The sequence below is a fragment of the Aquarana catesbeiana genome, linkage group LG03, assembly GCF_042186555.1.
Source record: "Aquarana catesbeiana isolate 2022-GZ linkage group LG03, ASM4218655v1, whole genome shotgun sequence".
Taxonomy (NCBI): Eukaryota; Metazoa; Chordata; class Amphibia; order Anura; family Ranidae; genus Aquarana; species Aquarana catesbeiana.
In genome coordinates, this window is record NC_133326.1 from 653,176,323 (window position 1) to 653,197,976 (window position 21,654).

A 21,654-nucleotide genomic window follows, 5' to 3' on the forward strand; every position below is an offset into this window, starting at 1 on the left:
TGTCACTTATCACTGTCACCTTGTGCCAGATGCTAGGAGTCATTTGCCACTGTCACCTGCTGCCAGATGCACCGTGTCACTAGCCACTGTCACCTGCTGCCAGATGCCATGTGTCATTTGCCACCATCACCTGCTGAAAGGTGCAGCGTGTCACTTCCCATCGTCACTTGCTGCCAGATGCCATGTGTCCTTTGCCACAGTCACCTGCTGCCAGATGCAGCATGTCATTTGCCATCATCACCTGCTGCCAGATGCAACATGTCACTTACCACCGTCACCTGTTGCCAGATGCCACGTGTCATTCGCCACCATCACCTGCTGCCAGGTGCAGCGTGTCACTTGCCATCGTCACTTGCTGCCAGACGCCACGTATCATTTGCCACAGTCACCTGCTGCCAGATGCAGCATGTTATTTGCCATTGTCACCTGCTGCCAGATGCCATTTGTCATTCGCCACTGTCACCTGCTGTCAGATGCCACGTGTTATTTGCCAACGTCACCTGCTGCCAGATGCAATGTGTCATTCGCCACCGCTACCTGCTGCCAGATGCAACATGTCACTTACCACCGTCACCTGTTACCAGATGCCACGTGTCATTTGCCACCATCACCTGCTGCCAGATGCAACATGTCACTTACCACCGTCACCTGTTGCCAGATGCCACGTGTCATTTGCCACCGTCACCTGCTGCCAGGTGCAGCGTGTCACTTGCCATCGTCACTTGCTGCCAGATGCCACGTGTCATTTGCCACAGTCACCTGCTGCCAGATGCAGCATGTTATTTGCCATCGTCACCTGCTGCCAGATGCCACGTGTTATTTGCCAACGTCACTTGCTGCCAGATGCAATGTGTCATTCGCCACCGCTACCTGCTGCCAGATGCAACATGTCACTTACCACCGTCACCTGTTGCCAGATGCCACGTGTCATTTGCCACTGTCACCTGCTGCCAGATGCAACATGTCACTTACCACCCTCACCTGTTGCCAGATGCCACGTGTCATTTGCCACCGTCACCTGCTGCCAGATTCAACATGTCACTTACCATCACCTGCTGCCAGATGCCACGCGTCATTCGCCACCGTCACCTGCTGCCAGATCCAGATGCAACGTGTCACTTATCACTGTCACCTGGTGCCAGATGCCAGGAGTCATTTGCCACTGTCACCTGCTGCCAGATGCACCGTGTCATTTGCCACCATCACCTGCTGCCAGGTGCAGCGTGTCACTTGCCATCGTCACTTGCTGCCAGATGCCATCTGCCTGTCAGAGCGCCGCTCTCCCCTATGGGGGATCAGATGACGACGGACCGTAGAGTCCGTCATCACCCGATCCGATACGCAGACGGATGGAAAAGTAGGGTTTTCCTCCATCACGCTTTTTCGGATCGGAGCGGGTCGGGTGTCAGCGGACATGTCACCGCTGACATCCGACGCTCCATAGACCTTCATGGAGTGTCCGTTGAGGTCCGCCTAAAAAACTGACAGGCGGACCTGAACGGATTGGCCGTGTGAAAGAGGCCTTTGTGTTGGTCTATCATATTGTAGCAATAACTCACGGTGGAGCTGCTGGTTTAAAGCGGGCTGTTACCGTCACCTTTGTTACTTCAATTTCACCAGAACCGGGTCTAGGGTCCCGTTGAGCTTAATATCAGACAGTGTAGGCACCGGACACTTGAGTATCTTTTCCAATGCTTTAATAAAGAGTAACTGAAGAGGTGGAAGGAGAGTTGCAGGGAAGTTCAAATACCTTTTCTTGATGTAGTATTAGGAATTGGAATCTTGTAGATGAATGTACTTTCCTTTTAGAGTTGAATCTTTGCCCGCCCGGATAGGTTTCTCTCACTAACCTAGCAGCCGGTACGCAGCACGAACAATAGTCTCTGCCACAGACTTGAATGGAATAGAAACCCGTACGATCCTCTGCCACAGGATGTAATGGTTTACAGTGGATAGCAAACACAGCACTAGAACCTTTAAGCCGACCCGGCAGTACTATGTGGTAGGTTAACTTTAGGATGCGTCCTCCAACTAAGTCACCAGGCCCCTCTCCAGACCAGCACTCTGCATGATCCTTCCATGACGGGTCCTCCCCTGGGATCTTCTCAGTTGTCCAGCTTCTTCCCGTAGGACAGACAGCACAGGACCATTCCCTCGCCGCTGTGGTAGGCCCCAGACAGGCTTCTGGGCCCACCCACACGCTGCAGCAACGTGGTCCCCCCGGTCGGAGGACCACGCAGTAGTACTCCTAACACATACCTGTCGGCCAGGAGGGCGAACAGGTGGAACGAAAGACCCTAAAACATGGCGTCTGTCCCATAAATACCCTCTCCCAGAATGCAACTCGGAGGACCACCTCCACCGAGTTATCTCCGGGACAGAAGAGCACTCATACGCTTTAACATGTTGCCTTTCCAACACCGACCCATGGCGACGACACCCACAGGCACAGTATGAAACTACATGCAACACAGCCAAACTGGAACAGAGGCTAAATCTGACTAAGTATGAAACAGACAACCCACTAAATTTACCTATAAGCGGTAGATTAAAAATCTACCAGCGCTACAATATAAAATACATTTACGTTTTTGGTTGTAACATGACAAAATGTGGAAAATTTCAAGGGGTGTGAATACTTTTTCAAGGCACTGTGTGTGTGTGTGTATATATATATATATATATATATATATATATAGTGGGGAGAACAAGTATTTGATAAACTACTGATTTTGCAGGTTTTCCTATTTACAAAGCATATGTAGAGGTCTGTAATTTTTATCATAGGTACTCTTCAACTGTGAGAGACGGAATCTAAAACAAAAATCCAGAAAATCACATTGTATGATTTTTAAATAATGAATTTGCATTTGATTGCATGGCATACGTATTTGATACATCAAAAAAGCAGAACTTAATATTTGGTACAGAAACCTTTGTTTGCAATTACAGAGATCATACGTTTCTTGTAGTTCTTGACCAAGTTTGCACACACTGCAGCAGGGATTTTGGCCCACTCCTCCATACAGACCTTCTCCAGATCCTTCAGGTTTCGGGGCTGTCGCTGGGCAATACGGACTTTCAGCTCCCTCCAAAGATTTTCTATTGTGTTCATGTCTGGAGACTAGGCCACTCCAGGACCTTGAGATGCTTCTTACGGAGCCACTCCTTAGTTGCCCTGGCTGTGTGTTTTGGGTCATTGTCATGCTGGAAGAACCAGCCACGACCCATCTTCAATGCTCTTACTGAGGGAAGGAGGTTGTTGGCCAAGATCTTGCGATACATGGCCCCATCCATCCTCCCCTTAATACGATGCAGTCATCCTGTCCCCTTTGCAGAAAAGCAGCTCCAAAGAATGATGTTTCCACCTCCATGCTTCATGGTTGGTATGCTGTTCTTGGGGTTGTACTCATCCATCTTCTTCCTCCAAACACGGCGAGTTGAGTTTAGACCAAAAAGCTCCATTTTTGTTTCATCAGACCACATGACCTTCTCCCATTCCTCCTCTGGATCATCCAGATGGTCATTGGCAAACTTCAGACGGGCCTGGACATGCGCTGGCTTGAGCAGGGGGACCTTGCGTGCGCTGCAGTATTTTAATCCATGACGGTGTAGTGTGTTACTAATGGTTTTCTTTGAGACTGTGGTCCCAGCTCTCCTAAGGTCATTGACCAGATCCTACAGTGTAGTTCTGGGCTGATCACTCACCTTCCTCATGATCATTGATGCCCCACGAGATGAGATCTTGCATGGAGCCCCAGACCGAGGGAGATTGACCGTCATCTCGAACTTCTTCCATTTTCTAATAATTGCGCCAACAGTTGATGCCTTCTCACCAAGCTGCTTGCCTATTGTCCTGCAGCCCATCCCAGCCTTGTGCAGGTCTACAATTTTATCCCTGATGTCCTTACACAACTCTCTGGTCTTGGCCATTGTGGAGAGGTTGGAGTCTGTTTGATTGAGTGTGTAGACAGGTGTCTTTTATACAGGTAACAAGTTCAAACAGGTGCAGTTAATACAGGTAATGAATGGGGAGCAGAAGGGCTTCTTAACCACTTAGGCCCCAGACCATTTGGCTGGCCTTTCGGCACTGCGTCGCTTTAACTGACAATTGCGCGGTCGTGCAAAGTGGCTCCCAAACAAAATTGATGTCCTTTTTTCCCCACAAATAGAGCTTTCTTCTGGTGGTATTTGATCACCTCTGCGGTTTTTATTTCTTGCGCTATAAACAAAAATAGTGAGAATTCTGAAAAAAAAAAACAATGTTTTTTGCTATAATAAATATCCCCAAAAAATATATAAAAAAAAATTTTTTTTCCTCAGTTTAGGCCGATATGTATTCTTCTACATATTTTTGGTAAAATAAAATCGCAATAAGAGTTTATTGATTGGTTTGCGCAAAAGTTATAGCGTCTACAAAATAGGGGATAGTTTTATGGCATTTTTATTAATCATTTTTTTTTTACTAGTAATGGCGGCGATCAGCGATTTTTATCGTGACTGCGACATTATGGCAGACAGATCAGACACTTTTGGCGCTATTTTGGGACCGTTCACATTTATACAGCGATCAGTGCGATTAAAAATGCATTGATTACTGTGTAAATGTGACTGGCAGTAAAGGGGTTAACCAGGAGGGGGCGCTGCAGTGGTTAAGTGTGTCCTAGGGATGTGTTTTAACTGTGGAGGAGGGGCTACGTGTGACACGACACCGATCACCGCTCCCGATTACAGCGAGCGGTGAACAGTGACAGTGTCACTAGGCAGAACAGGGAAATGCTTGTTTACATTAGCATTTTCCCCGTTCTTCAGCTCCGTGAGACGATCGCGGGTATCCCCGCGGACGTCGAGTCCGCGGGACCCGCGATCACACTCACGGAGCTCGCGGCAGCCGTGCCATTCTGCCGACGTATATGTACATGCGGCAGTCGGCAAGCGGTTAAAGAAAAAAATAACAGGTCTGTGAGAGCCGGAATTCTTACTGGTTGGTAGGTGATCAAATACTTATGTCATGCAATAAAATGCGAATTAATTATTTAAAAATCATAAAATGTGTTTTTCTGGATTTTTGTTTTAGATTCCGTCTCTCACAGTTGAAGAGTACCTATGATAAAAATTACAGACCTCTACATGCTTTGTAAGTAGGAAAACCTGCAAAATCAGTAGTGGATCAAATACTTCAAATACTTGTTCTTCCCACTGTATATATATATATATATATATATATATATATATATATATATATATATACATAAATATATATATATATATATATACATATATATATATATATACATATATATATATATATATATATATATATACATATATATATATATGTATATATATATTTATATATACATATATATATATATATATATATACATATATATATATATATATATATATATATATATATATATATATATATATATATACAGTATATATATATATATATATATATATTTATATATATATATATATTCCCCAGCTTCAAAGCAGGAGAAGCCATACAATGTAAAATTGCAGCATGGTGCAGTTTTAAATGCACATGACAATGCGATGGTGTGAACTTGTTCCTATGGGAGAACAGATTAAAATGTTCAGTAGATTGCAAGTCTTTATTTCTCAAGAAACTGATGTCAGTAAGACAACAGTAGCAAATAAATGCAGCAAATAATAACGTAAACTGTACTGATCCCCCTGCTAATCCCACAAGCACATTGAACTTCTTATCTGGCATTGCAGAGAAGAGAAAGTAAATTCTCAGCATACAGAATAGCTGTGAGATCAGAGGCAGCCTGTGCAGTCAGTGATAGAGGGAGTAACACACTGACACACGAGGAGAGACAGAGAATGGTACACTGAGATATGCCATACAGACTTTTACATACACCCAGGGACGGAGCATAGGGACAAAGGCTGGCAAAGGGTTTATTCTCAACCATGGGTACGTGGGTACCCACCTCTTCCATCACCCTTCATTGGTGTTCTTTACTATTGGCCATGAGCCTGATGCCTTGCAGAGCTGAGAATCCTCAAATGACCTCTGAATTTATTCGCAAAGGTAAGTACTTTTTTTTTTAACCTTAGCTGCTGTCTACATCTGCTGCATCTCAATGGTCCCCATGGGGGACGTGCACACAGCAAAAATTATTGAAGAACAACTGTATTAACTTTCTTGCTCTAGGACAGGGATCTCCAAACTTTCTAAACAAAGGGCCAGTTTACTGTCCTTAAGACTTTTGGGGGGCTGGACTATGGCCAATGGTAGTAGAAAAGCTTCCGATGTCAGTGGAAAAATACAATGCCCCATCTTTGGTGTAGTTGGGAGGAATTGTGACCTATTGTTGGTGTCATTGGGAGGAATTGTGCTCTATTACTGGTGTCATTAGGTGGAATTTTGCCCCATAATTGGTGTCATTGGTAGGCATTGTGCCCCTTCATTGGGGAAGTGAGGGGGAATTATGCCCCATTGTTGGTATCAGTGGATGAAATAGTGCCCCAAAGGCCAGATAAAAGCAAGAAAAGGGCCACATCTGTCCCCCCCGGGAAACAGTTTGCAGACCACTGCCCTAGGAGATATAATAATCTAACAGCTAATTTGGCCTGTCCATATCCACCAGGACCGCAATATTGGTTTTGGGTGGGCTAGACTTTTAAAGGAGAACTCCACTATCTAAAGAGCTGGGGTTGTTGAGTGTTATTATTGTTAACTATTCTTTCTGCTTTGCTTTTGATCTACAGATATTTATGTTGAAATCATAACTTACTGCACACATGCAATGGCATGGGGGTGAAATGGCCACTCTGCATGCTCTACGTTTAGGATTTTGCAATCCTTAGATACTTACTGGAGTTGTCTCTCCCAGGGTCCCACTGCTTCAGCCAGGGGAGCACTTTGTGTGAGGCAGGGCATACATATAGCCAGTGCAGCCTGGTCCCAAATGACAATGGTGGAATATAATATGTACAAAGGAAGCTATATAGACAGACAGGCAGGCAGGCTAGAGTACTGGCATACCTCCACTACTGACCAGCTGGACCCCTCTTAGATACCAGACATACATTTTGGATTGAGTGTAGAAGGGTTAAATCCTCCGATAGATTCACCCTCACCCCTTGTCCTGATGACCACTGTTACCCGGACAGAAAGTGATAGCAAATCCAGAATTTTATAGTTGTCACTGGAATAGGAATTGAGGGGAAGTCTTCCAGTGGGGACACCTGTTTTGGTACACAACTGTCTGAAAGGGAACGTATCCTCACTTTGAAGAGATTTTCATTGACTTCTTGTTGTGTCTCCAATTTTGGAAGTAAAGAAACTGTCTCTTTCAGGACATAAACAGGAAAACTTCAGACGGGCCGATCCGATCCGCCAGGGACGGATGCGAACGTAGGGCCATCCGTCTGATTTTAGCAGATCGGACCAGGTCGGATGTCAGCGGACATGTCACCACTGATTTCTGTTGCTCCATATGCTAACATGGAGTGCCCGTTCAGGTCCGCCGACAAAACTGACAGGCGGACCTGAACGGTCCGACAGTGTGAAAGGGGTCTAACACATACAAAACTTTGTTTTTTAAACAACAAGGCAGAACTTTATATTACTTTGAGTGTTTTGGTTATTTGTAAATAATCTCAATGTTCGGGTCTTCAGGCTGTTGCCATTTCTCAAACGGGCTCTTAACTGTGTAATCTGATGGATTAAACCAGAGGTCTCCAAATTTTCTAAATAAAGGGCCAATATACTGTCTTTCAGACTGTGGAGGGGCTGACTGAGGTCAGTGGGAGTAGAAAATTTCATGGTGTCAGTGGGATGAATAGTGCCCCATCATTGGGGTCAATAGGAAGGATTGTGCCCCATCGTTGGTGTCATTGGCAGGAATTGTGCCCCACTTTTGGTGTCATTGGGAGGCATTGTGTCCCTTTAATAGTAACAGTAAGAGGACACATGCCCAATTGTTGGTGTCAGTGGATAGAAATGGTGTCTCAAGGGCTGGATGAAAGCAAACAAAGGGCCACAGTTTGGAAACCACTGGCTTAAATGAACATGGCATTTTAAAAAGTTGTACTTTACTTCTAGTGACTTTCTCTCAGTTATCAGAGACATATTGTACCTCAGTTAGTGGATCTTGATGACCTTTCTTTGTTCTTCCTCCATTGTTAAAGCGGAGTTCCACCCTATTTTACAACTTGTTCTTAAAGGAATGACCACTCCTCAACCACTCGTTTTTGGATATTGATTTTTTTTCTTTTTACTTACCTTATGTGAAGTACTGAGTTTATTTCCTTCCTACCTTGGGCCTCGGCCCATGGCGTCATTTCCTCCTTCACCCCGCTGCCTTCTGGGACCTGTGTGTGTCCCAGAATACGATGGACCATTCAGAAAACGCAGCACATGTGCAGTAGGAAATCGGCAGTAAGGCCTGCAGGCTCCACTGCCTGTTTCTCTTAGTTACAATAGTGGCACCTGCACCCGAGCCGATGGAGGGATCGGCCTCAAGAGGCCGACATTGAGGGCTCCCTGGCCTGGACAGGTAAGTGACCTTATTAAAAGTCAGCAGCTCCAGTGTTTGTAGCTGCTGACTTTTAAAAAAAAGATTTTTGTGGCTGGAACACCGCTTTAAATGTGGAGGCCTCTCAGCATGTTCTCATATATGGCCAACTGCAGCATTGTTTATTCTTGTCTCCATTCATTTTTTATATCATATTGTTGTATATAATGTTAATAATATAGTTATTATGTGTGGAGATTACCCACTTGAGCTCTGGAAGATTTTACCGCCTTCATGACCAGGCCATTTTTTTTTTTCTATTCGGTACTGCGCTACTTTAACTGGTAATTGTGTGATCATGCAACGCTGTACCCAAATGAAATTTAAGTCATTTTATTCACATAAATAGAGCCTTTATTTGGTGGTATTTGATCACCACTGGGTTTTTATTTTTTATTGTATAAACGAAAATAGACTGAAAATTTAGAAAAAAAACCCCAATATTTTTTACTTTCTGCTATAAAACAAAAAAAATTAATTTCTTCATAAATTTAGGCCAAAATGCAAGCTGCTACATATCTTTGGTAAAAAAAAATCCCTATTATTATTATACAGGATTTATATAGTGCCCACAGTTTACATAGCACTTTACAACATGAGGGCAGACAGTACAAGTACAATACAATTCAATACAGGAGGAATCAGAGGGCCCTGCTCGTTAGAGCTTACAATCTAAGAGGGACGGTCAAGATACAAAAGGTAATAACTGTCGGGGATGAGCTGATGGAGAAAATAAATATACAGTTGTTAGGTGGGGACAGGATAAGCCTCACTGAAGAGATGAGCTTTCAGGGATCGTTTAAAAGTGGACAGAGTAGGAGATAGTCGGACAGCTTGGGGTAGGGAGTTCCAGAGGATGGGAGAAGCTCTGGAGGAATCCTGGAGGCGAGCAAGGGAGAAGTGTATATTAACCACTTGCCGCCCGCCATATAGCAAAATGACGTTGGCAAAGTGGACGTCATATTACATGGTCAGGACAACAAGCCACTGCCCGCTCCCTGGGGCGCGCATCGCGGCGATTGTTGTTGCGGCATTTCAGTCTGACACACCGCAACTCCGATCTAGGTAAAGAATCTCTGACAGAGACTCTTTACCACATGATCAGCAGTGTCCAATCACGGCTGATTATGATGTAGACAGGAAGAGCCGTTGATCGGCTTTTCCTCACTTGCGTCTGACAGACACGAGTAAAGGAGAGCCGATCGACAGGGGGGTCTGTGCTGATTTTTTATCAGCGCAGCCCCCCTCGGATGCCCGCCCAGGACCACCAGGATGCCGCCAGGACCACCAGGGATGGCCACCACACTGGACCACCAGGTATACCCACCCTAGACCACCAGGGAAATGCCAATTAGTGCCCAGGCAGCTGCCAATCAGTGCCAATGAAAAATGCCTGCCAGTGCCACCAGTGATGCCTAACAGTAAAATCTGTCAGTGCCAGCCATCAGTGCCCATCAATGCCCATCAGTGCCAACTTTCAGTGCACATCAGTGCCCAGCAGTGCTATCAGTGCCACCCATAAGCACCCATCAGTGCAGCCTTTCAGTGCCCATCAGTGTTGCCTATCAGTGCCCATCAGTGCCCACCAGTACCACCTATGAATGCCCATCAGTGCTGCCTATCAATGCCCATCAGTGCCGCCTATCAATGCCACCTATCAGTGCTGCCTATCAGTGCCCATCAGTCCTTCCTATCAGTGCCCATCAGTCCTGCCTATCAGTGCCCATCGTCAGTGCCCATTGTCAGTGCCACCTCATCAGTGCCATCTCATTGGTGCCACCTCATCGGTGCCGCCTTATCACTGCCCATCAGTGCAGCTTATCAGTGCCCATCAGTGAAGGAGAAAACTTACTTATTTACAAAATTTTATAACAAAAACAAAGAAAAACTATTTTTTTTTCAAAATGTTCTGTCTTTTTTTATTTGTAAAAAATAAAAACCGCAGAGAAAGCTCTATGTGTGGGAGCAAAATTATAAAAATGTAGTTTGGGTACAGTGATGGATGACTGCACAATTGTCATTTAAAAAGTGACAGCGCTGAAAGCTGAAAATTGGCCTGGGCAGGAAGGTGCGAAAGTACCCGGTATTGAAGTGGTTAACCACTTGCCGACCGCATAACATAGATATATAGCGGCAAGACGGCCCTGCTGCGTCAGATCACGTACCAGTATGTGATCTGGCACTTCCCGGTAGGGGGCGTGTGATGTCGGCAGCTTGGCTCTGCTGCGATTTTACACAGCACATGTCGATCAGCGGGCGCTGGCCAATAGATTATCACCGACACCCGCCGATTGTCCAGAACAGACACAGGCAATGAAATCAATCACTTCCCCTAGTAAAAGCACAACATGCAGTACACATAAACACTGGCTAGGCACACAGTTAACCCTTTGATCACTCTAGATGATTTATGGCCGGCACCTGCTGATCAGCTGAGCAAATGACAGAAGAGAGCTCTGTGTAGGTAAACAACACAGGGCTCTCTACCGACAGCAACAATGTGCCGTTTTCTTTCTCCCTGCAAAGCAAGGAGTAAAAACCGGCTCACTGCTTAGTAAACACAGCACTCAGTACACACAGTAAACATTGTTAGGCACACAGTTAACCGTTTGATTGTCCCTAATTAGTTAACCCCTTCCCAGCCAGTGTCATTAGTACAGTGACAGTGTATAGTTTTAGTACTGATCACTGTATAAGTGTCACTGGTTCCCAAAAAGTGTCAGTTAGTGTCAGAGTGGCCGCCGTAACATCGCAGTCCCCGCTATAAGTCGCTGATCACCGCCATTACTAGTAAAAGTAAAAAAATTAAAATATCCAAAATTGTTTGTAGACGCTATAACTTTTGCGCAAACCAGTCAATATACGCTTATTGGGATTTTTTTAACAAAAATATGTAGAAGAATACACATTGGCCTAAATTTATGAAGAATTTTTTTTTTTTTTTATTGGATGTGTTTTTTTAGCAGAAAGTAAGAAATATTGGGGTTATTTTTGTCAAAATTGTCGATCTTTTTTTGTTTATAGCGCAAAATAAAAAAGGCAGAGGTAATCAAATTCCACCAAAAGAAAGCTCTATTTGTGGGGGAAAAAAAAAAGGAGAGAATTTTTATTGGGTACATCGTCTCCGTTAAAGTAACGCAGTACCGTATCACAAACAAATTGGCCTGGTTATGAAGGGGGGTAAATCTTCTGGAGGTCAAGTGGTTAATTGGTTTGCAAACAATAGGATATACAGTATACACAATTTTTTTTCTTTCTTTCTTTTTACTAGTAATGGTGGTGATCAGCGACTTAGCAGGACCGTGATAATGCAGTGGGTAATCTGACACTAACCGATCACCAGTGACACTAATACAATCAGTGCTAATAATATCCCCTTAGCGCCGTCCAAACACAAATTTGCATTCGTGGCTTGAAGGGGTTAAACCGGGGTGATGCCTGCAGCTGGGCATCACCCCGGTACTTTTTTTTAGAGCGGGCGGTTGGCATTTTAGTGATAACAATCGATGCGGCTAAAAGCCGACTGGCTGTTATCCTAAAGGAGTGGGAGGGGGCGTCCGTCCCTCCCGCCGCTCTTCCCGGGCCCCCCGTCCCACCGGGAGACCCAATCCACAATCCGGCGCATCCGCCGGATAGGCTGAGACTGGAATGAAGCCGGAAACAGCTTTGATCTAGTCCCCTATGTAAAAACACAGAAAACGTCACTTCCGGTTTACTCAGCTCCCGATGGAGCCGATTTAAAAAAAAATGACAGTATTCAGAATCCCCATTTTTGGCGACCTGAATACTTTTAAGTGCAAAGGAGGGATCGGGGGGTCTGATCCCTCCATAAAGAGTACCTGTCACCACCTATTACTGTCACAAGGGATGTTTACATTCCTTGTGACAGCAATAAAAGTAATCAGCATTATTTTTTTTTTTTAAAGGGACAATTTAAAAAAATTACAATTAAATAAATGAAATAAGAAAAAAAAAAAGGGTCCCCGCGTGCTCGCGCAGCAAAGGATATGTAAACGGTGTTCAAATCACACATGTGAGGTATCGCTGCGATCGTCAGAGTGAGAGCAATAATTCTAGCAAAATCCGTAACTCTAACCTGGTAACTGTTCATTTTTTTTTTTATAAAGCGTCGCTCATGGAGATTTTTAGATACCATAGTTTGTTGCCATTCCACGAGTGTGCGCAATTTCAAAGCATGACATGTTCTCTATTGTATCTATTTACTCAGCGTAACATCCTCTTTCTTCCCATTTTACAAAAAAATTGAGCTAAATTTACTGTTTAGTTTTTTTTTTTAATTCATGAAAGTCTCTTTTTTCCCAAAAAATTGCGTTTGAAAGACAGCTGCGCAAATACCGTGTGACATAAAATATTGCAACGATCGCTATTTTATTCTCTAGGGTCTCTGGTAAAAAAAAATATATATATATATATATATATATATATATATATATATATATATATATATATATATATATATATATATATATATATAAAATGTTTGGGGTTCTTAGTAATTTTCCAGCAAAAAATACGGATTTTAACTTGTAAGCAACAAAAGTCAGAAATAGGCTTAGGCATGAAAGGGATATACACTGACACTCTACTAATGACACTGGCTGGGAAGGGGTTAACAATTAGGGGCAATTAAACGGTTAACTGTGTGCCTAACAATGTTTACTATGTGTACTGAGTGCTGTTTTTACTAAGCAGTGAGACGGTTTTTACTCCTTGCTTTGCAGGGAGAAAGAAAATGGCACGTTGTTGCTGTCGGTAGAGAGCCCTGTGTTGTTTACCTACACAGAGCTCTCTTCTGTCATTTGCTCAGCTGATCAGCAGGGTCCGCTGTTCTGCCGAGAAAGTTCCCCTCGGCGCATAAGGACCCCCCTCTACTGCGCAGGCGGAAATAGCCGGCGGAAAGGAGCCGGCGGAAATAGCCGAAGCAGTATAGTTGGAAATCAGCTGTACACGGCGCCTGTAAGAGGGCCCCTCGCGGGCTCGCTTCGCTCGCCAGGCTTCGGGCACGGCCTCGCTTCGCTCGGCACTTTTTTATTCTCCCTCTAGGTTCACTTGGATGGTGGGGCTTGAACCTGGACCCAGGGCGCAGGCCAGCTGTACAGCTGATTGAAGATTTTCTGTTTCGACTATCTTCGGTGGCTCCTAGTAGTTCGTACTGCGCAAGCGCCGTGCCTGCGCAGTACGGGGGGGGTCCTTATCCGCCGAAGGAACTTTCTCGGCAAGACACCGGCCATAAATCATTGGCCAGGACCCGCTAATTGACTTGTGCTGTAGCGAATGACAGCACAGTCAGGGTGACGCACGTGTGCCCCCTACCTGGATATACTGGATCACGTATATGTACGTGATGCAGCACAGCCAGGGTCGCCCTGTAGCTGTTCCGCCCTCACTGTGCAGCCGCGGGCAGCAGAGAGATTATATCATCTCTCACTGCCTGACCTCTCTCTGGTGACCCTGATGTAAGGAGAGGCTCTCTGGGGACCCTGATGTGAGTGGGGGGCTCTCTGTTGCAAGGGGGGGGGCTCTCTCGGGACCCTGATGCAAGGGTGGCTCTCTGGGGACCCCGATGCAAGGGGGGCTCTCTGGGGACCCTGATACAAGGAGGGGGCTCTCTGGGGACCCCGATGCAAGGGGGGCTCTCTGGGGACCCTGATACAAGGAGGGGGCTCTCTAGGGACCCTGATGCAAGAGGGGGGGCTCTCTGGGGACCCCGATATAGTGATATAGATATATACACACACATGCAATTTATACATGTGTATGCCCACCCAAGCGTATGACTTTCTTTACTTCGCTGCTATGGGCTCTAGCTCCAGATCTTTTGTAGACCTAGCAACGCTCCTGGATCCCATCAATAAAGTCCCAGAGAAATAGAAGAAATTTTCAAGAGGTTTACCACCCAAAAACTGAAATATAAAGTTTGGGTGGACTGACACTTGCTCCAATTTTCCCCAAAAGATACGTTTATCAGTCTCCGTGTAAAAGTGGGCATGGTGTCTGCAAGAGTGTGGTCAGGATATTAAACTGTGAACCTTGCAGGTGTTAGGGACTAATGTACTTGACTGATGTCGCTACTTAGGCTCCATTCACACGTGTGTGATTTGTCATGCGACTTTGGACAACAAAAGTCGCATTACAAGTCGCACCCCATTCTTTTCAATGGCACCCGTTCAAATCGGTGCCACCTAAAGTTGCAGCGACTTTGAAAAGGTGCCTGCACCGCTTTGGCGTGACTTTTGATGCGACTTAGATCCACTGAGTGTAAAGTTGCATTAAAGTCGCACTAAATTTGGAGACGCCCAATTTAAAAATGTAGAGACTGACCAGAATGTAAGAGTACAATTTAGAATCAGGCCTGGAAAAAAATTCAGTTAAATGAAAAACAAAAACATTTGTTAAGGAAGGCAGAAAAACATATTTTGAAGGTAGTGATGAGCGTGTCCTGGGAAGGCAGTTTCTTATCGGGCACACCAGACGCTCGGCGAGGGGAGGGCTGCGGGGGCCATGCCTACTGTTTATGTACAGAGTGTTCTGGTGACACATGGACATATATGGTATGGACTTCCTCCTCTTATAATTCTCTAGTACTATATTACATAACACAGCATTCAATAAACTGATTATGGAGATACAAAGTACAAGATATCTATTTGTTCAGAAAAAAAGTACAATATACTGTACAGTATGTCTCCTAAGACTTCTGATGACAGCTGTGCAATCCAACCAGTTTTAGTGCAATTAGGCATCAATCTTGGGTTCAGACAGCCCTGGTCAGGGGATCTCGTGGGAAAGAGTGACTGTTTGTGTTGGAATTATCAATATTGTTTTCCCAGAAGATGTCGTTGTCCCCCTCCTGTTAGCATAAACATGTACAGTGCCTTGAAAAAGTATTCATACCCCTTGAAATTGTCCACATTTTGTCATGTTACAACCAAAAACGTAAATGTATTTTATTGGGATTTTATGTGATAGACCAACACAAAGTGGTACATAATTGTGAAGTGGAAGGAAAATGATAAATGGTTTTCAAAATTTTTTACAAAAAAATATTTGAAAAGTGTGGCGTATTTGTATTCAGCCCTCTTTACTCTGATACCCTTAACTAAAATCTAGTGGAACCCGTTGCCTTCAGAAGTCACCTAATTAGTAAATAAAGTCCACCCGTGTGTAATTTAATCTCAGTATAAATACAGCTGTTCTGTGAAGCCCTCAGAGGTTTGTTAGAGAACCTCAGTGAACAAGCAGCATCATAAAGGCCAAGGAACACACCACGTATTAAAAAAGAAGGAAAGAGGAGGCCTTCCAAGAAGGTCACAGTGACTGAACACTACGGTTGGTTTCATTAAATGTTATTATAGAAAAAACATACCATAATACCAAATATAGCAAAAATAATAACAATCTGAGTAATACCTTCCAAGGTAATTAAAAAGACAACGTTGTTGCAGGACTTGATCTTTATTCTGGTGATTGATATGTGGACTTTGGGTCCTGTGCCCAGGGCAGCCGCCCCTCCCGCCCACACCTTGTTCCGGGCCCTGCCTGTGATACCCAGAAAGCCCCCGCTGAGCATAGGCATTAAGGTGTGCACCCGAAAGCTCAAGCACACACACACACATATATATATATATATATGTGAGAGAGAGAGAGAGAGAGAGAGAGAGAGAGAGAGAGAAGGAGAGAGAAGGAGAGAGAGAGAGAGAAGGAGAGAGAGAGAGAGAAGGAGAGAGAGAGAGAGAGAGAGAGAGAGTCAAAAGTATTGGGACGCCTGCCTTTACACGCACGTGAACTTTAATGCCATCCCAGTCTTAGTCTGTAGGGTTCAATATTGAGTTGGCCCAACCTTTGCAGCTATAAAAGCTTCAACTCTTCTGGGAAGACTGTCCACAAGGTTTAGGAGTGTGTCTATGGGAATGTTTGACCATTCTTCCAGAAGGGCATTTGTGAGGTCAGGCGCTGATGTGGGACAAGAAGGCCTGGCTCGCAGTCTCCACTTGAATTCATTCCAAAGGTGTTCTATCGGGTTGAGGTCAGGACTCTGTGCAGGTCAGTCAAGTTCCTCCACCCCAAACTTGCTCATCCATGTCTTTATGGACCTTGCTTTGTGCACTGGTCCAAATCATTTGGTGGAGGGGGGATTATGATATGGGGGTTGTTTTTCAGGGGTTGGGCTTGGCCCCTTAGTTCCAGTGAAGGGAACTCTTAAGGCGTCAGTCTACCAAGACATTTTGGACAATTTCATGCTCCCAACTTTGTGGGAACAGTTTGGGGAAAGGCCCCTTCCTGTTCCAACATGACTGCGCACCAGTGCACAAAGCAAGGTCCATAAAGACATGGACTTAGCAGGGGTGGTGGGAAATTAACTTCAAGTGCAAGAATTCACATTATAACTGTAACTAAAATGTATACAATTAAGTGTAACACTCTAAAAAATAAAAATTCCAAAGTGCTATAAGGGTGTGAACCTCCCAACTAAAAAGTTGTTGCACTTGAAGGTAATTTGTATTGCAATTATCTGTAGAGGGGTTTCCACCATCCCTGCTAAGGCAGCACTGATGGGCACTGATAGGCTGCACTGATTGGCAGCACTGACTGGCAGCATTGATGGGCACTAATTGGTAGCACTGATGTGCACTGATAGGTGGCACTGATACGTGGCACTGATAGGCAGCACTGATTGGCACTGATAGGTGGCACTGATGGGCACTGATATGCATCACTGATGGGCTCTTATTGGTAGCACTTATGGGCACTGATAGGCTCTGATTCGCAGCACTGATTGGCAGCACTTATGGACACTGATTGGCACTGATAGGCAGCACTGATTGGAAGCACTGATGGGCACTGATAGGCAGCACTGATTGGGCACTGACTGGCAGCACTGATGGGCACTGGTAGGTGGCAATGATAGGCAGCACTGATGGGCACTAATTGCCAGCACTGATGGGCACTGATAGGCAGCACTGATGTCCAGCACTTATGGGCACTGATAGGCAGCACTGATGGGCAGTGATATGCAGCACTGATTGGCAGCATTGGTTGGCACTGATTGACAGCATTGGTTGGCACTGATAGGCAGCATTGGTTGGCACTAAAGGGCAGCACTGGTTTGCACTAATAGGCAGCACTGGTTGGCACTGATAGGCAGAATTGGTTGGCACTGATAAGCAGCACTGGCACGGATAGGCAGTACTGGTTGGCACTGATAGGCAGCATTGGTTGGCACTGATAAGCAGCATTGGCACTGATAGGCAGCATTGGTTGGCACTGATAGGCAGCACTGGTTTGCACTGATAGGCAGCACTGGTTTGCAATGGTTGGCACTGATAGGCAGAATTGGTTGGCACTGATAAGCAGCACTGGCACGGATAGGCAGTACTGGTTGGCACTGATAGGCAGCATTGGTTGGCACTGATAGGCAGAATTGGTTGGCACTGATATGCAGCACTGGCACGGATAGGCAGTACTGGTTGGCATTGATAGGCAGCATTGGTTGGAACTGATTGGCAGCACTGGCACTGATAGGCAGCATTGGCTGGCACTAATAGGCAGCACTGGTTTGCACTGATAGGCAGCAGTGGTTTGCAATGGTTGGCACAGATAGGCAGAATTGGTTGGCACTGATAAGTAGCAGTGGCACGGATAGGCAGTACTGGTTGGCACTGAGAGACAGCATTGGTTGGCATTGATTGGCAGCATTGGTTGGCACTGATAGGCAGCATTGGTTGGCACTGATAGGCAGGATTGGTTGGCACTGATTCGGAGCATTGGTTGGCACTGATAGGCAGAATTGGTTGGCACTGATAAGCAGCACTGGCACGGATAGGCAGCATTGGTTGGCACTGATAAGCAGCACTGGCACTGATAGGCAGCATTGGTTGGCACTGATAGGCAGCACTGGTTTGCACTGATAGGCAGCACTGGTTTGCCCTGGTTGGCACTGATAGGCAGAATTGGTTGGCACTGATAAGCAGCACTGGCACGGATAGGCAGTACTGGTTGGCACGGATAGGCAGCATTGGTTGGCACTGATTGGCAGCATTGGGTGGCACTGATTGGCAGTATTGGGTGGCACAGATAGGGGAGAGGGGGAGTTTCACATTCAGGAGATCCTGAGAATTGCCAGAGCTGTTCAGTGTATGAAACTGTCAGATAATGACACTGCATGCAGGGAGAGAGACCAGCTGTTAAAAGTCAGCGGTGATGTCGGTGGTGGGCGGGACTGAACAGTTACCAAACACCAACCAAAAAGATTGGTCTGAGCGGGCCGCTACATTTCTCTGGCTCCACCCCCTCTCTGAAGCAGCCCAATCATTGGCTGGTGTTGGCGCTTGATCCCGCCCACCCCTGACATCGCGGCTGAGTTGTGATGACTCACAACTCAGCCGCGATGTCAGGGGTGGGCGGGACCAAGCGCTATAAACACCAGCCAATGTTTGAGCTGCTTCAGAGAGGGGGCGGGGCCACATAAATGTAGAGGCCCGCCCAGATCACATCCCATTGGCTGGTGTTTGATTGCCGTTCAGTCCCGCCCACCTCCGACATCACCCCGACATTTTGACAGCTGGTGTCTCTCCCTGCATGCAGTGTCATTATCTGACAGTTTCATACACTGAACAGCTCTGGCAATTCTCACGATCTGCTGCCTGTGAAACTGTTTCACAGGCAGCGCGGACCACACACTCTCTTGGATGCAGCATTTTGGGCCAAATCTCTGGAGACAGCACGGGGTGATTAGGGTGTGCCCAGGCACACCCGGCACACCCCGTGCGCACGCCTATGATGCTGAGTGTTGACTCCACATAGTGTTTTTGTCTCAATCAGTGGTGGAAATAATGCCATAGTGGCTGGTGCTGTTGCCATGAGGCCTAGGTGAGGGAGAGGCTTTGACAGAACCCTCAGAGCAAAGCTGGGCTGAACCTCCAACCCTGCACATTATATAGTGAGCGCAGCACTCCTCCGGGTGTAATAAGTGGGGCTCAGCTGTCTCTTTGGCAGCAGGATCCAGTTCCCTGCATTAGGATGATAGAGCAGGGCAGAGCTTGCTGTCAAACTAACAGGTGAGCTCTGCAGGAATCCAGAGATGCAGAACTTGCCAAAATGACAAAGCACTGCTGTTTCGAATCAGAACACTGGCAGCATACCATATAGATTTACCCAGGGCTTTTTTTCAGCTGGAACTTGGTGGAACTCAATTCCACCACCTCTGGCTCAGGCCCTCTGCTCCCTGCTCACCACTATTACTTGTAAACATTGAAGTCCGGTTTCTGTGTTTACAAGGGACAGCTTGTCTCTCAATGGCTCCCACAGATCTGATCTCCTGAATGACCAAGGAAGATGCAGGTGCAGAGCAGATCCCAACTCCCCCACTGGATCATCTCCCTACAAGTGAGAGAGGAGCCACCTATGGTGTGTGGGGAGGTACTAGAACCAACAGGGTGCTTCAGTTTAATACAGCAACACAAGTAAGACATGTGGAAAATGGTGAAGCTTTTAAGGAGGGAGGGAGAAGATGGGGGCAGTGGAAGGGAGGTTGCATGCAGAGGTCAGAGCTGAAGAGTGGTGAAAGTGAGATGTGGATGGGGGGATGCAGAGGTAAGTGGCTGCGGAAGAAGGAGTGTAGTGCACCCCTGGAACGCTGCACTCTGTGTGCAACATCCCCCTCCTCCCGAACACTGCACTCTGTAATTAATGCACTTAGGGCATTTAATGCCCCTTTAAGACCCTTACACTGTTAGTGAAATTTGACCACACCCACTATTTGATGCGGTTTGAAGGGTGTCTGTATTGGGGCGAAGGTTGGTTTTGGGGGGGGGTTCGTGGTCGAGTTCCTGCACGTGTCTTCTGAGAAAAAGAGCCCTGGATTTACCTGGCAGAACCACTGTCCTGGTTTAGTCATTTTGACAGCTTGTTCCAGCTTTGTGTTTTAAAAGCAGCAGTCAGTGCTCCAGCATGAATGACTTCTGCAAGCAGTATTTGCAAGGTTTAGTCTTCGACACCAGGGGACAAAATTGTATATACACTCACCGGCCACTTTATTAGGTACACCTGTTCAATTGCTTGGTAACACAAATTGCTAATCAGCCAATCACATGGCAGCAACTCAATGCATTTAGGTATCTAGACGTGGTGAAGATGACTTCTTGAAGTTTAAACTGAGCATCTGAATGGGGTAGAAAGGGGATTTAGGTGACTTTGAACTTGGCATTGTTGTTGGTACCAGACGGCTGGTCTGAGTATTTCAAAAACTGCTGATCTACTGGGATTTTCCTGCACACCCATCTCTCGGGTTTACAGAGAATGGTCAGAAAAAGAGAAAATATCCAGTGAGCGGAAGTTGTGTGGAGGAAAATGCCTTGTTGATGTCAGAGGTCAGAGGAGAATGGGCAGACTGGTTCCAGATGATAGAAAGGCATCAGTAACTCAAATAACCACTTGTTACCATCTCTGAAAGCACAACACATCGAATCTTGAAGCAGATGGGCTACAGCAGTAGAAGACCACACCGGGTGCCACTCCTGTCAGCTAAGAACAGGAAACTGAGGCTACAATTCTCACAGGCTCACCAAAATTGGACAATAGAAGATTGGAAAAATGGTGCCTGGTCTGAGAAGTCTCGATTTCAGCTGCAATATTCAGATGGTCGGGTCAGAATTTGGCATAAACAACATGAAAGCATGGATCCATCCTGCCTTGTATCCATGGTTCAGTCTGGTGGTGTAATGGTGTTGGGGATATTTTCTTGGCACACTTTGGGCCCCTTAGTACCGATTGACCATCGTTTAAACGCTACGGCCTACCTGAGTATTGTTGCTGACCATGTCCATCCCTTTATGACTACAGTGTACACATCTTCTGATGGCTCCTTCCAGCAGGATAATGCACCATGTCACAAAGATCAAATCATCTCACCACTGGTTTCTTGAACATTACAATGAGGTCACTGTACTCCAATGGCCTCCAGTCATCAGATCTCATCCAATAGAGCACCTTTGGGATGTTCAACTGCATGATGCTATCATGTCAATATGGACCAAAATCTCTTAGGAATGTTTCCAACACTTTGTTGAATCTATGC

General features: G+C 45.8%; 1 protein-coding gene across 1 annotated transcript in view; it reads left to right on the forward strand.

The window, feature by feature from the left end:
- The first annotated feature begins 5,727 nt into the window (after positions 1-5,727).
- The window catches only part of EPOR (erythropoietin receptor), a 49,569-nt gene continuing 33,642 nt past the window's right edge, over positions 5,728-21,654 (forward strand). Inside the window, exon 1 of the mRNA XM_073622689.1 lies at positions 5,728-6,067. Within this exon, the coding sequence (XP_073478790.1) occupies positions 5,947-6,067 (121 nt within the window). The 5' untranslated portion in view covers positions 5,728-5,946. The remainder of the gene's footprint in view (positions 6,068-21,654) is intronic.